Below are 14,877 nucleotides of genomic sequence, written 5' to 3'. Positions count from 1 at the left end.
GTTAACATTTTCAATATTGAAACATCAATAATTCTTTAGACATGTATAATCAGCTGAGATATTACATTGGATTGAAGGTTTTACTGAATCCTATTTTTTTAAAGATTTTATTTATTTGACAGAGAGAGTGAGAGAGCATAAGCAGGGGAACAGTAGAGGGAGAGGGAGAGGCAGACTCCCCACTGATCAGGGAGCCCGATGTGGGGCTCGATCCCAGGACCCTAGGGTCATGACCTGAGCTGAAGGCAGACGCTTAACCATCTGAGCCACCCAGGCGCCCCTGAATCCTATTTTGACTTTAGTGTAAAGTAGGATGAAAGTTAAAAAGGAATTAGGATATGTAAGTTTCAAATATTATATAAGTTGTTAAGAGTAATACTTAATGACTGTCATTCATTAGCTTTGCCTTTTTAAAAACTAGGTACAAGGTAAGTTTTCGAAAATTCATGTTTTTGAATTTTTTTTTACCTTGCCTAATAACTTTCTTAAGAAAAATCCTAAAAATCTACCTGCAATACAGGACATTAATTTTTACTATAAATTGTTAGTATGAAAACGGAAACTCTTCCCCATCAGCTAAAATGATGAATTTAACAATTTAAAAAGAAAAATAAAACCTTATATATGAAAAACATTTTTTCCTGGCCCACTTTTCTTATCTTCCGTCAACTGTTTGGATTTATTATAAAGTGATAGCAAGGATAAAAAATGAGGAAAATTTGCTTTTTTGACCATTTGTTTATCATAGTCTCTGTTCTTATTCCCTCACCTTTCTCCTTTTCCTATCTATTAATGCAATATGTTATTATTTTCTGTATATCCTTTTGGCATTTTCCATTCTGCATGTGATATTCTGTGGAACTGTTCATAAAATAGCCTCGATCCTTCTAACTAAATGGCATGTGTCAGATTTTGTATTAGGGTACATATTTAAAATAACTTGAACAAACTATTTTGTATTATGAAGGCTATATTTTGTGATAATTATTGTAGTATATACTTGAAGGCAATAAAATTATTTTTACCTCCAATATTTCTCCCAGTCAGTGTGACTCTTGCCAGTAACAACAACAACAACAACAATATATTTTTGGCAGGGGGTGCGGATTTGTGAGGCTTACTTGAGTTCTTCATTTCAGCTGGGGCAGCCTTACAGTGATGGGACCAATGTGGAGTAGTTTGCATGGAACATTGTTTTAAGTGGGCTACATTCTTGTGCCATTCTGATTATTTGTTTGTTTGCCAGCATGCCTTGAGCAACAGAAAGACCACTAGCCAAAGTTTTTAAATTTGAAGACCAGTGTATCCACAATGTGTATAGTATGCTATATGATGAAAGAGATCTTTTTCTTTCTTGTTATAAAGTAGCACCTTAGTAGATCTCATGATTAGTTTATGTGTGAGGCCCCCAATTATGTGAGCAACAAATTTTTAAATGGAATTTATTATGTATACTTTCAGATTAAATGTTTTTTTAAAATATTTCTTACTATTTAACTAATAGCATGAGCCCTAGAGATGGAATCAGAATATATGGGTTCTTTTGTTTTCTGTCTTCTAAACTTGATGTACAGGCCATTTCCTTTCTCTCTGGGCCTATTTTTCCCATATGTAAAAAGTGATGGAGAGAGGAGTACTGGACAAGGTAACTCAAAGGCCCACAGCTGTAATAATCTTACCCTTTTAAACCTTTGAGAAGAATGTCTCTAGGATTACCATGGCATGTAGGTATTAGAAAGGAGGTTGCACTGGGGTTCTTCTATAGCAATTTTACTTTTGTTTTCTAAACCAAATGTCCATATTAGTACTTCACAATAGTGAGTGAGAAAAATTGGGTGCCTAGCAAACGTAATGACCTGCAATTGCTCGAACTATTGCTATTATTGTCCTCTTGGTGATATTAATGGCATTCTTTCTCACCATCTTTTCCTCTTCACAAAAATAATTTGAAATAGTTTACAATAAAAGAAAAATGCAATAGGGCAGTTAAAATAAGAATCTATATAATGCATGGGCAGGAAATTGAGACAAATCATTAACTATTAAATGTGATGATGGCCAGGAATCTGTGGTATGATCGCCTCAAAATGGATTTGTCAGAAGAAAATGACTGGGGTAGAAGATTTTTTCTTTATTTCTGATTAGGACTGATGAGTAGGGATAAAAGTATCTTAGAAGGCTGAACTGATATGAGCGTTGATATTGAAGTAATTGGCAAGGGAAGGCTAATGAGTTTTTGGCAATCTGGCATGTTTCTGAATGGTTTTTACAGAAATCTTTTCAACAAGTTATTGTTTGTTGGTATAGTTATGCTTTGTTTCTTGTTCTTCCATCTTTTATTTTTAATTCCTAGGGAGAACGTGGATTCCCAGGCAGTCCCGGTTTTCCTGGTTTACAGGGTCCTCCAGTAAGTTATACAATTTGGGATTATAATGAACACAGGAATTGACAGAAGGTGCAGAAGTGTAGAAAGTGAGCTCAGTGCATTCATGTGGAGCAAAGTAGTACATTTGAAACTAGTAAATTATACAACTGAAGTAAAGTCTGTTGAAATGCACCATGAAGCTTTGAGTGAGGCTCTTCCTGGGGACAGTGTGGGCTTCAATGTCAAGAACCTATCTGTAAAAGATGTTCGTGGTGTCAGTGTGGCTGGTGACAGCAAAAATGATCCACCAATGGAAGCAGCTGGCTTCACAGCTCAGGTGATTATCCTGAACCATCCAGGCCAAATCAGTGCTGGATATGCACCTGTGCTGGATTGTCACACAGCTCACATTGCTTGCAAGTTTGCTGAGCTGAAGGAGAAGATAGATCGTCATTCTGGAAAAAAGCTGGAAGATGGTCCCAAGTTCTTGAAATCTGGTGATGCTGCCATCGTTGATATGGTTCCTGGCAAGCCTATGTGTGTTGAGAGCTTCTCTGACTATCCTCCTCTGGGCCGTTTTGCAGTTGGTGATATGAGACAAACGGTTGCTGTGGGTGTCATCAAAGCAGTGGACAAGAAGGCAGCTGGAGCTGGCAAGGTCACCAAGTCTGCCCAGAAAGCTCAGAAGGCTAAATGAATATTATCCCCAATACCTGCCACCCCAGTCTTTATCAGTGGTGGAAGAATGGTCTCAGAACTCTTTGTGTCAATTGGCCATTTAAGTTTAATAGTAAAAGACTGGTTAATGATAACAATGCATCGTAAAACCTTCAGAAGGAAAGGAGAATGTTTTGTGGACCATTTGTTTTGTGTGTGTGTGTGTGTGTGTGTGTGTATAGCAGTTTTAAGTTATTAGTTTTTAAAATCAGTACTTTTTAATGGAAACAACTTGACCAAAAATCTGTCACAGAATTTTGAGACCCATTAAAACAAAAGTTTAATGAGAAAAAAAAAACTAGTAAACTATAAAAAGATTTTTTTAAAAAAAGAAGTTGGTAGTATAGCTCTGTGCTGGGTAAAAGCAAGGATTCTATTGTATTTAATATAAATGTCATCTCTAAGTATCCTAAGATACTGTTTACTTAGAATGACCCTACAGTAGTCTATTTAATTGACTCTATTTGGAAAGCAGTGTGTTCTTTTGTTCACACCCCTCTCATATATATAAAATAATTTTTCCTTTTTAAAAATAGGGACCTCCTGGGATCCCAGGTATGAAGGTAAGCATCTCATGCTAGGAAAGTAAACATTTTGAATAAGATACTCGGAAAGCTTGCAACTTCAATCAGATAATGTCTCTTGACTTCTGCCTTAAAGTAGATGTTTCTAGAAGTTGTGCAGATACCCACAAGCCCTCCTTAAGTAATCTCCGTTGTTCCATGGAAGTATCTTCTATGTGCTGATACACTTGTAAATGTGTATATCAGACTCAAGTTTCTTTTTTCTTTTTTTAAAAAAGATTTTATCTTTTTAAAAAAGGGGGGACAGAGGGAGAGGAAGAAGCAGACTCCCTGCTGAGCAGGGAGCCCCATGTGGGGCTCAATCCTTGGACCCTGAGATCATGACCTGAGCTGAAATCAGATGCTTAGCCGACTAAGCCACCCAGGTGCCCCTCAAGTTTCTGATACTTTCAGTTCCCATTACATTTTGTTAGAGTTGACCATCTGCTCTCTCTCTAAAAATGCTCTTTTCCCTGACTTCTGTGACACTACGCTTTCATGATTTTTCTTCTGTATCTCTCTGGTCATCACACAGTCTACTATACAAGCTCATTCTATTCTATGTAGCAGGTATCAGGACACAGTTCTGACCCCTTTTTCTCTTCTATGCCTAGCAATGTTGTTAAAGCTCATGTATTGTTTACAATACAGCTACTGAATACCCACATTTATATCTCTAAAATAGACTTTTCTTCTGAGTTAGATGCATGTATTAAACTGCCTCCCTGACATCTCTACTCCTATATCTCTGAGACATTCAGATTAGCACGTTCAAAGTTAACCCAGACCCTTAAAACCTGAGAGTTAGTATTTACATCTTCTACTCCTTCACACACCTCATTCCATTCTATTACTAAATACTGTTAATTTTGCCTATAAAATATATCTTAAATTCATCTACTTTTCTCCATCTCCACCGCCACCACACTAACCATAATGTCTCATCTGGACTATTATAATAGCTTCTTAATTAGTCTTTTTTTTCCACTACTACCCCCTCACCTCCCAGCCTGACTTATTCTAGATTAAGTAGTCAAGAATGCTCTTTTAAAAACATAAATCAGTAATTCAGTCTCCCTGCTTAAAAACTTTCAAGGGCTTCCCACTGCATCTGAGATAAGGTCCACTTTCTTTTTCAAGGCCTATAAGACCTGCATGTTCTGGTCCCTTCCTACACTTCCAGACTTCTCTTTAAACCACTTTTCCCTTGGCTCGCTGATCACACTGGTCTGCATTAAGTTATTTGAATGTACCAAGCTCTTCATTTTTTGGGTCCTTTGTAGATGCTACTTCAACTACCTGATACTCTTAATTAACCCATTTTTACCTGGCTGACTCCTGATTATCCTTTAGATCTCAGTCTGAATGTTATATTGCCTTCACAGATTGCCCTTTTTTGACTACCCAAACTAATTCCTCCACTATTTCTTTTTTTAATTGAAATATATTTGATGTATAACACTATAAATTTAAGGTATGCAACATGTTAATTTGATACATTTATACATTATGATTGCCATTGTAATAATTAGTGCCTCTATCATGTCACATAATTATCACTTCTTTTTAGTTCTCCACTATTTCTTTATCATGTACCACGTTGTTTTTCTCCATAGCCTTTAACTGAACCTTTTGTCGTCTTAGTTGTTTACATGTTATGATCTGCATTTCAAAACCAGTACATTGTTAGCACCATGAGGACAGAAGTCTTGTTTATTTCCTTCACTACTGAGTATCCAGAGCCTAACAAAGTTCTTGGAAAATAGTAATAATTAATAAATGTTTTGTAATGAATGAGTAACTGAAGGTACCATAGGCCCTTAATAAATTGATTGTACTTCAGTGTATTCTGGCCACTTCCCCATTTCCCTTTAAAAGGTAAATTTATTCATGTTAATTACTGAGATTGCCTAATCTTCAGAACATTTATATGACACATTTAATTCTCAGATCATTTTTTGTGCTCTTGCCCATTTTCATGTGTCATAACTGTTACTTAGAACTTCCACGGATGATTTCTTTCAGGGAGAACCAGGCAGTATAATTATGTCATCACTGCCAGGACCAAAGGGTAATCCAGGATATCCAGGTCCTCCTGGAATACAAGTAAGTATCCAGTGATTTTCTTCTTCACTATATTAATTAAATCAGATCACAGCATCACTTTTCTCTCTTCAGCCTTTAGTTCCTTCTATTTTAGTTACAGAAATTATCTGAAGTTTGATAGACATTGCATGTACCTCATACCTGAAAACAAAAGCAATCTGGACCAGGGAGGATTTTATAAAGGACTGCTTTATTCTTTTATCTTCCTATGCAGTTTCCATGGAAATTTTTGTTTTGGGGTTTGGCAGCAGAAATACACTTCTGTATTCTTATTCTTCTGCTGTGAGGATCAGTAGGTGGTAGGAGTAGTCCTGATAATTGTAAATGGTCTGATTAAAAATAAAAATTGCAGGTCTCCCATTTAAGATATTAGAAGACATCATTTGTAACACAGTTATGCATAATATATGAACATATTTTGAAGGCTGAAGGAATAAAATTTATGCATGGTGAACATCAAGTATAATCTTAGGGAAAAAAGTTATGTTAGCCTATAGATAACATGCATAAAGACAGCAGTATCTTTTGAGTATTTATAGATCAGGTAGTCAACTTCCTGAGGTTTATATTTCACAAAGATTGATCCCTTTGCCAAAATAAAGTCAGTACTTTCTAATATTTGATTATTTAGATACACTGTTGGGGAATTTTTTCATTAATTACCAACTCATTCCATGCTTGACAAAAGCCATCCTTGTGGTCTTAAGTACTCTCAATCTTGCCCTTTATCCCTTATAATTTTTTGTTATGTAATATTTGAAAATGCAGCAGAATACATGCAAAATATATGTTATGAAACATAACTACCAAATGAACACCTATGAATCCAAAATAACATTTAAGAACTAGAATATTTCAAATAATTTTGAGTCAACCTGGGGTTTCCTTGACAGTCACATCCTTCTGCATTCTACGAAGATATAAGTACCATTTTGAGTTTTCTGTTGCTCCTTAAAGATAGTTTGTCATAAATACATATATCTCTAAACAAGAGTGTTTAATTTTGCTTTTAAAATAACATAACATTTATATAGTTCTGCAACTTTTTCCACTAGATATATTAAGATACATCCATATTATTATATGTGACTGTAGTTCATTCAGTTTCACTCCCATATAACATTCCATTGTGTGAACATACTACAGTTTGTTTCTCTGATCTCCTATTATTGAATATTTGGTTGTTTGGGAATTTTTTAAATTACCAAATAATCCAGGATTTATACCTAGATATAGAATTGCTGGATTTCACTGAAGTCAAATTTTCAGCTTTTGAAGATGCCAAATTGTGTTCCACAAAATTTGCATCATTCCTTTATCTGTTGTCCCAGTTATTCTCACTTCCTTCTTTGTCTTAATAATCTATTTTTTATTTAATTTAATTAATTTTTGCATCCTTTAAAAATTTTTTTAAATTTTTTATTCTGGTATAATTAATATACAATGTTACATTAGTTCCAGGTGTACAATATAATGATTCCACAGTTCTGTACATTATTCAGTGTTCATCAAAATAAGTGTACTCTTAATCTGTCTCACTTATTTCACCCATTCCTCCATCTGTCTCCCCTCTGGCACCATCAGTTTGTTCTCTTTATTTAGAATCTGTTCTTTTTTATTGTCTCTTTAATTTCTCTGTTTTGATTAAATTAAATTCTTAATTTAAATTCCACATATGACTGAAATCCTATGGTATTTATCTTTCTCTAACTTATTTCGCTTAGCACTATAACTTCTAGATCTGTCCATGTTGCAAATGGCAAGATTTTACTCTTTTTATGGCTGAGTAATAGTCCAGTGTGTGTGTGTGTGTGTGTACACACACACCACATCTTCTTTATCCATTCATCTATGGATGGACAGTTGAGTTACTTACGTATCTTGGCTATTGTAAATAATGCTGCAATAAACATAGAGGTTCATATACATTTTCAAATTTGTGTTTTCACTTTCTTTGGGTAAATACATAGTTATTTTTTATTTTAAAACAGAGAAGCCACCTGGAAACTGGTAGTCCTTCCCTTCCCATTTGTAGCATAAAAGTCCCACTAAACACCCATCTTTATCACTTTATTTTGTAAAACTTCCTTACTGTGTATTTGTCCTACATTTGTTATCTGCCACTGTAAAACATCAGTTTTCTAAAAGCTGTAGCCATTCTTTTTAGTTGAATTTCTTTATAGTTACTTAATCCTTTTATTCTTATACATTTTAAAATTCTGCTTATAATACTGCAGAATTGTAGAATTGTGTAACCAAATTCTGGCAATTACTTAAGTTAAAATTTCATTCATTAATTCTTTGCATGATACAGTGAGAGGTTTTTTTTTTTCATCGTTTTCTTCACTTCCTTTATAACAGGGCCCAGCTGGTCCTACTGGTTTACCAGGGCCAATTGGTCCCCGAGGACCACCAGGTTTGACGGTAAGCTTGCTTCTGTAATTTCATTTCTCCTACTTTAAAAAAATTTTCTCTCAGGAATAGTAATATTATTTCTACTATTTGAAAGTATAATGCATTTTCAATGTTTATGATCTATATTTTTATTTTATTTTATTTTTTTAAAGATTTTATTTACCCATTTGACAGAAAGAGAGCACAATCAGGGGGAGCGGCAGGCAGAGGGAGAAGCAGGCTCCCCACTGAGCAGAGAGCCAAGGACCCTGGGATCATGACCTGAGTTGAAGGCAGACACTTAACTGACTGAGCCACCCAGGAGCCCTATTTTTATTTTTTAAATATTATGTATTTACTTGAGAGAGAGAGAGAGCAAGCACAAGCGGGGGTGGGGGGGTGGGAGAGGGAGAAGCAGGCTTCCCGCTGAGCAGGGAGCGCGACCCGGGGCTCTATCCCGGGACTCTAGGATCATGACCTGAGCCCAAGGCAGATGCTTAACCAACTGAGCCACCCAGGCGCCCCTATGTATATATTTTTTTATTTGCAGGATATTTTACAATGCTATGGTGAACAATATATGTGCTAAGTAATAGCTTCATTTTATAATTGGGGGAAAATGAGGTACACACAAAGAAAGATTTAAAATAAAATATTTCATTGGTTACCTCTTGATGTGTCAGTGTTAAAGTTGATTCTAGCCATTGCAGTCAGTCTTCTAGGGCAGTTCTCTAGTCACTTGATGAAATATGTTTCTTCAAACTGCAGTTTCCTGTTTAAGAGGAACAAAAATGGGCATTCAGAAAAAAATATTGGCTCTCATTTCTGAGGGGCCTGTGACAAAACAGTAGGATTCATGAGGGTAGTAAATCACTCTGCAATGGGGTAAGGATCTGTATACCCCAGGAAAGAAGCAAAAACTTCTAAAGACTTGACTATGCAGCTAGTTCTGCTTTACTACCTCTATGGTCACTCATATTTTCTACTGTAATTAAATTCTGAGTATTTTTGCTCCTGAAATACTTCGATTTCATTCAAGTCATGTTTTGGACTTAGAGCTTTGCCTTTTAAAAGGGAAAGAAAATTGTACTTCCGTAAAAGTAATTTCTCATGTGCCACTCTCTCTCTCATCTACCATATAGCCACTCTCTCATCTACCATATATTTAAGTGACAGTTTTCATTATACCTTTATAGATGGCACAATTTTGCTTGTGACAATTGGTCCTCTATTTTTGAATGAAGGAAATAACATTTGGAAAATACTAAAAGAATCTACCAGAAAAGATTGTGATTTCTGCTTTCCTGGAAATATCTACACGAGGATTAGAAAACCCCCTTTGTTTAGTCTATTTTAGTTGTAGACATCCTGCAAAACATGAGACTCTGGACTATGGCACTTTTTCCTAACTCTGTTGTTACAGCATCAGTATACCCTAGGTGTGTTGTTACTTCTTGAATTTCCTCAACTCTTGTGGCTATATAACTGATTCACTCTGCACTTCTGAATGTTCCTTCAATTAACCCTGATTCAACAGGTTGAAGCAAAGTCTTAGAAATGCCACCAGGGTACAATATGTAAATGAATAGATCCATTGAGATCAAAGAGGTGATACACTTGGGCAAACAAATGCCTATTTAACTTTTCAAGCCTTGAAACATTACAAAGTCAGGTAACATAAAAATAAAACTGAGCTAAAGAAGTAAACACCTGCTTTTTAGAACTAGAGAGTTAATTGCCTTATGACACCTAAATTTTTTACCTATAATTCTGACATGAGAAATTTTATATGTTTGTTGAGATTAACTTTTGTATTGGTTTTTGGCACTGGGGTGTTAACCCTCTGCCTCTACATATCCTTGTATTTCTTCCCCTGCCCACTTGTATGCTGTCACAGGAAGTTTCCACATTCATCTGGTTTGTTAAAATCAATTTGAATGTGAGAAAAAAAAACAGGAAAATATTATTTTGAAGGGCTTTGTCCTTGCTTTTTATGAAACCAAATAATTATTTTAAAACTGAATAATTTTTTAATAAACTTATTAATATATCCCTTTTTTCCTTTTCCGTGTCTTCTATTCTTAGGGCCCTCCTGGTCCACCAGGACTTCCAGGACCAAAGGTAATTTTCTTTTATGTACATTTTTTATTTGGTGTGAATTCTTTCTGTTAGTGTCAATGAGATTTTAAACTAAAACCTCTCTCTTCAGGGGAATATGGGCTTAAATTTCCAGGGACCCAAGGGTGAAAAGGTGAGTAAAGAAAAATGTTGATTATTCAGCCCTCAGTTTTCTCCTTTCCTCGTCATTTGAGCTCATCTTTTTGCTTCTTGCATCTGATTTAGCTTACATTTTATATTATTGTCTGTGTAAATTATGAAATATTACTTTCTTATTAAATCTTGCAAACAGGGTGAGCAAGGTCTTCAGGGCCCCCCTGGGCCACCTGGGCAGATCAGTGAACAGAAAAGACCAATTGATGTAGAGTTTCAGAAAGGAGATCAGGTGAGTATGTAGAGAGGAAATCAATGAACATTTTGCTATAAAAGTGGCATTTCATTAAAATGCATTCATTATAAGTTGAAATATACTTATATGTGAAGGTACTTTAAAAATAACAAGAATTTGAGATGATTAAATTTTTAAAGAGCTTTATTGAGATATAATTTACATACCATACAATTCACGCATTTAAAGTGTACAGTTCTATTTTTTTTTGTATATTCACAGGGTAGTGAAACCATGACTACAATCTAATTTTAGAACATTCTCATCAGCCAACCTCCAAAACCCCATACCTATTTGTTGTCACTCTTCATTTCTCCCCAAACTCTTAGCCCTAGGCAACCACTAACCTACTTTTTGGCTCTGTAGATTTGCCTACTCTGATCACTTCACATAAATAGAATCATACAATATATGGTCTTCTGTTTCTGGCTTCTTCTACTTAGTATGTTTTCAGGTTCTTCCATATTGTAGCATATATTATACTTCATTTCTTTTTATGGCTGAATAATGTTCCGTTGTGTGAATATTCCACATATTGTTTATCCATTTATCAGTTGATGGACATTTGGATTGTTTGCATTTTTGGCTGTTACGAATAATGCATTCATGTACAAAATTAGGTCATGGTAAGGTCGATGGTCATTGTCTTAGATGACTGTCTTCTCTACATTTCACTGATATACAAAGAGTATTATTCTATAAACCCTTGTGTTTAGAAGTGATACCTTGCTTCTACTAGAGTAGATGAGATCATACATATCTTTTATAGCATAGTGACCCACCCTTGAACAAAGTGTGTACATTGTTGTTTCACTTTAAATGCTAATAATAAAGTTAAGAATAAAGGACAAATTGTATTGAAACTCTACCATCAATATGGATTTGGGTCATTTAATTCTCTGCCAAATATATGTGTGTTATATGGCCCCTATATCTCCTAGTTTTAGGTATTCTTGCTTTTTATAAAATGTATCATTAATAATTTAATTTTAAGTGTTGTCTTTTTATTTACCTCAAAACTCAGCTTGTACATACATTAGAAATGAACTGAAGTAAGCAAAGATGGCTCTTGGTTCTTTTGCCTAGCAGATTTCAACTTTGAATTAGAAACATCCTGTTATCTTTAGTTATACTGCCTGAGTCTATAGTACAGTTTGTTAAAAGTATTCTTAGCTAGCTCTAGTATTAATGTTGCTTTCCTTTCCCCTACTACTGCATAGGGACTTCCTGGTGACCGAGGACCTCCTGGACCTCCAGGGATACGTGGTCCTCCGGTAAGTTACCTAAAATTCTTTAATGTCATTTCATGTAAATTGGTATTGATACATAGCACTCCATGAACCAGTGTAAAACTACTTTTGGTGTACAGGGTCCTCCAGGTGGTATGAAAGGTGAGAAGGGTGAGCAAGGAGAGCCTGGCAAAAGAGTAAGTATTATGACCCCTAATTCTTTTTGCAAAAGATTTTAAATGCGTGTTTGTGTAATTTTATTCTTTCCTCTTAAATCCTACTTTCTTTGTCTCAAAATGTCATATTCATTTATTTATATTACAATATTGAAGTCTGAAAAGTCTACTTAATAGTCCAAGGCAGGAATAAAGCTTATTATATTCTTTAATCTCATACTTCCTAAATAACAAATTTATATTCTTGCATTTCTTTGAATCTTATAGGGTAAACCGGGTAAAGATGGAGAGAATGGCCAACCAGGAATTCCAGTGAGTAGATAAAGCCTGTCCCCTTCACCTCCCTGCCCCCAAATAGCAACATTTGTATGTGGTTGTAGAGAAGCAGGATGGCAAACAGGCTTGGGTTTGGAAATAGTTACTATGAATGGAAATTATACCTTCTCTTTTGAATATGAATTGAAAATTTCTTTGTTAAAAAACAAAGTTCAGGTTTTTTAAGTCAGATTTATTGAGCTATAACTTGTATACAGTAAAATGAACCATTTTCAGCATACAGTTCTATGTGTTTTGGCAAACACATACAGTTGTATAACCAGCTTTAAAATCAAAAACAGTTCCATCACCCTCAAAAGTTCCCCCAATGTTCTTTTGTAGTCATCTTCTCCCCTACCACCCAAAGCCCCTGGCAGCATTTGATCTGTTCTCCATCCCTATGATATTCCCTATTCCAGATTGTCATTTAAATGGAGTCATATTATATATAGCTTTTTGAATCAGGATTCTTTCACATAGCATAATACATTGTACTATTTATCAATAGTTCATTCCTTTTATTGCTGAGTAGTATTTGATTGTAGGAATGTACCAAGGTTTGTTTATCCATTTATCCACTGGAGGATATTTTGGTTGTTTCTCCTTTGGGCCATTATGAATAAAACTGCTCAAAACATTCACATACAGTATTTTGTGTGAACATAAGTTTTTTCAATAAAAGTTTTTGACAGATCATTCTAATTACTAAAAAATAAAGAGGAAAATTTAAACATGCAAGTCTAGGAACATTATTTCAAGCAGCCTCAGTAGATGTTAAAAGAGGTTTTCAAGGACAGAAAATTTGATGAAATTTTGGAGACCATTCTGATGGAAAACAGTAATTCTTAACAAGCTAGAAGTTGAAAGTATTAAAATCAGATAAGTTGGTTTCCAGATGATTTTGCTAAACAGGTAGTCCTCAATTTGTAAACTCTATAATCACAAATTACTTTAACATAAAATGGCGTAAGGAGGTAAATTTAGGCCTTACCTCCTGACAGACTGGTCTTTGTTTCATGATTTAGGCAGCCATGATGGTCAATAATTGCCTCTGATTGTTTTTGACAGATATCTTCAGGGAAAAGACTGTTCTCTGTTTTCACTGGAAAAACTCAAGTCAGATCAAATAAAGATAGTCACCAGACAGGTCAAATAATGACAACACTTTGGGACTAGGTCTTCGAAGAAGCTCCATCCCTGTTCTTTCCCTTCCATTTGCTACTAGGCTGCTGGTTTTCACCTTGATTGTGAGCTGTTGGTTTTCAAGGATATCATTCAAGGGACTGAGGAAGGATGATGGGACTAGAGCAAGATAAAATGCTACAAAGCTCTGTGATCTTACCAAGATTAAGTCATTTTGTTTTCCCCAACAAATACTTCCTGGATTGCTATAAGCCTTTGGTTAATTTCTAGTGTTCTAAAAAAGTTGACTCTGACCATTTTTGCCAATGTTCTTTGTTGCTTTTATGAAGGAGAGGGTGTTTAGACATCCTTACTCCACCATTTTTGCTGATGTCACCCTGATCTCTATATTTTAAAGGGTTTGCCTGGTGATCCTGGTTACCCTGGTGAACCAGGAAGGGATGGAGAAAAGGTAAGAATTTTAATACTTTGAAGTGATCGGTTTTATTCTACTTAACATAATCCTTTTCTTTCCCAAGTTTGAGTTCTAAATGAAAAAGTTCTTAATAACTAGCTTTTATATTCAAAACATACCTTCCTTATTCCTCTTTTGGTGTTGCTCCTTTTTCTTTTGTATCATTTCCTCTGAATTTTAATTCATTGTCCTAAATCCCAATACATGTGGTGGAAATACATGAAGAATTGTTTAACTTTAGCTTTTCCATTGTGAAAAGTTGGTGCCTTCATTTTGAGCATGTATCGGCAAAACTTTTATTCTCTAGAAAGTGGATTCAGCACTATTTTAGTGAGGTCCTCATACTAAAAAGGCTCGTAGCTGTGAATTTAGAATGTCTCCACTAAACATTTCCATTCTCTGTGCAATTATTGTCTGAAAGTCTGTGGCTAATTCTTTGTCACTTTTTTTTTTCATTTGGCTATACAGTCTGACTGAAGGTCATTTATTTAGTCATCTATTTTAAAAAGTGACTCTGAAAAAAAAAAGTGACTTTGAAAGAACATGTGAAGCCCACATTTCCCTTATTTATAGCAGACCACAAAAATATCCAGTTTTCCGATCTCTGTGGTCTCTAATTGCTTTATGTGAAAACCAATACCGAAAAGCTTTGTTTTGCAGGGCAAGGAGGAAAAGGTGCTACAAACTTGAATGTACCCAGAGGGTGCATGTTTTAATGGTGGTTTTTCTCTAACCTAGATCCAACTTCAAGCTTGGACTAGGAGGCACAGCCAGAATAAAGGAAGATAATAAATACTCAGAGAACAAGATTTTTTTTTCAAGTAGTAAGTGAAGTGATAGGACTAATTCTTTAAACTAAATGAAGCTTTTAGATAGATGAAGAGTTCCTATGAACAAGCCTAGAACAAG

At 35.1% G+C, this 14,877-nt stretch overlaps 1 protein-coding gene across 1 annotated transcript in view; it reads left to right on the top strand.

Annotated features, from left to right (window-relative positions):
* COL4A5 (collagen type IV alpha 5 chain) overlaps positions 1-14,877 on the top strand; it is a 233,304-nt gene that overhangs the window by 121,697 nt on the left and 96,730 nt on the right. The window contains exons 7-17 of the mRNA XM_025853713.2: positions 2,354-2,407; positions 3,619-3,645; positions 5,671-5,751; positions 8,113-8,175; positions 10,231-10,266; positions 10,355-10,396; positions 10,556-10,648; positions 11,872-11,925; positions 12,021-12,077; positions 12,324-12,368; positions 13,912-13,965. Coding sequence (XP_025709498.1) covers positions 2,354-2,407; positions 3,619-3,645; positions 5,671-5,751; positions 8,113-8,175; positions 10,231-10,266; positions 10,355-10,396; positions 10,556-10,648; positions 11,872-11,925; positions 12,021-12,077; positions 12,324-12,368; positions 13,912-13,965 — 606 coding nt within the window. The remainder of the gene's footprint in view (positions 1-2,353; positions 2,408-3,618; positions 3,646-5,670; positions 5,752-8,112; positions 8,176-10,230; positions 10,267-10,354; positions 10,397-10,555; positions 10,649-11,871; positions 11,926-12,020; positions 12,078-12,323; positions 12,369-13,911; positions 13,966-14,877) is intronic.

Source organism: Callorhinus ursinus, unplaced genomic scaffold (genome assembly GCF_003265705.2).
Source record: "Callorhinus ursinus isolate GAN/ISIS: 27379988/994484 unplaced genomic scaffold, GSC_fseal_2.0 scaffold65, whole genome shotgun sequence".
NCBI classification, from domain to species: Eukaryota; Metazoa; Chordata; class Mammalia; order Carnivora; family Otariidae; genus Callorhinus; species Callorhinus ursinus.
Note: the sequence above shows the minus strand (reverse complement) of the source record. Positions and strands in the feature narration are given on the sequence as shown.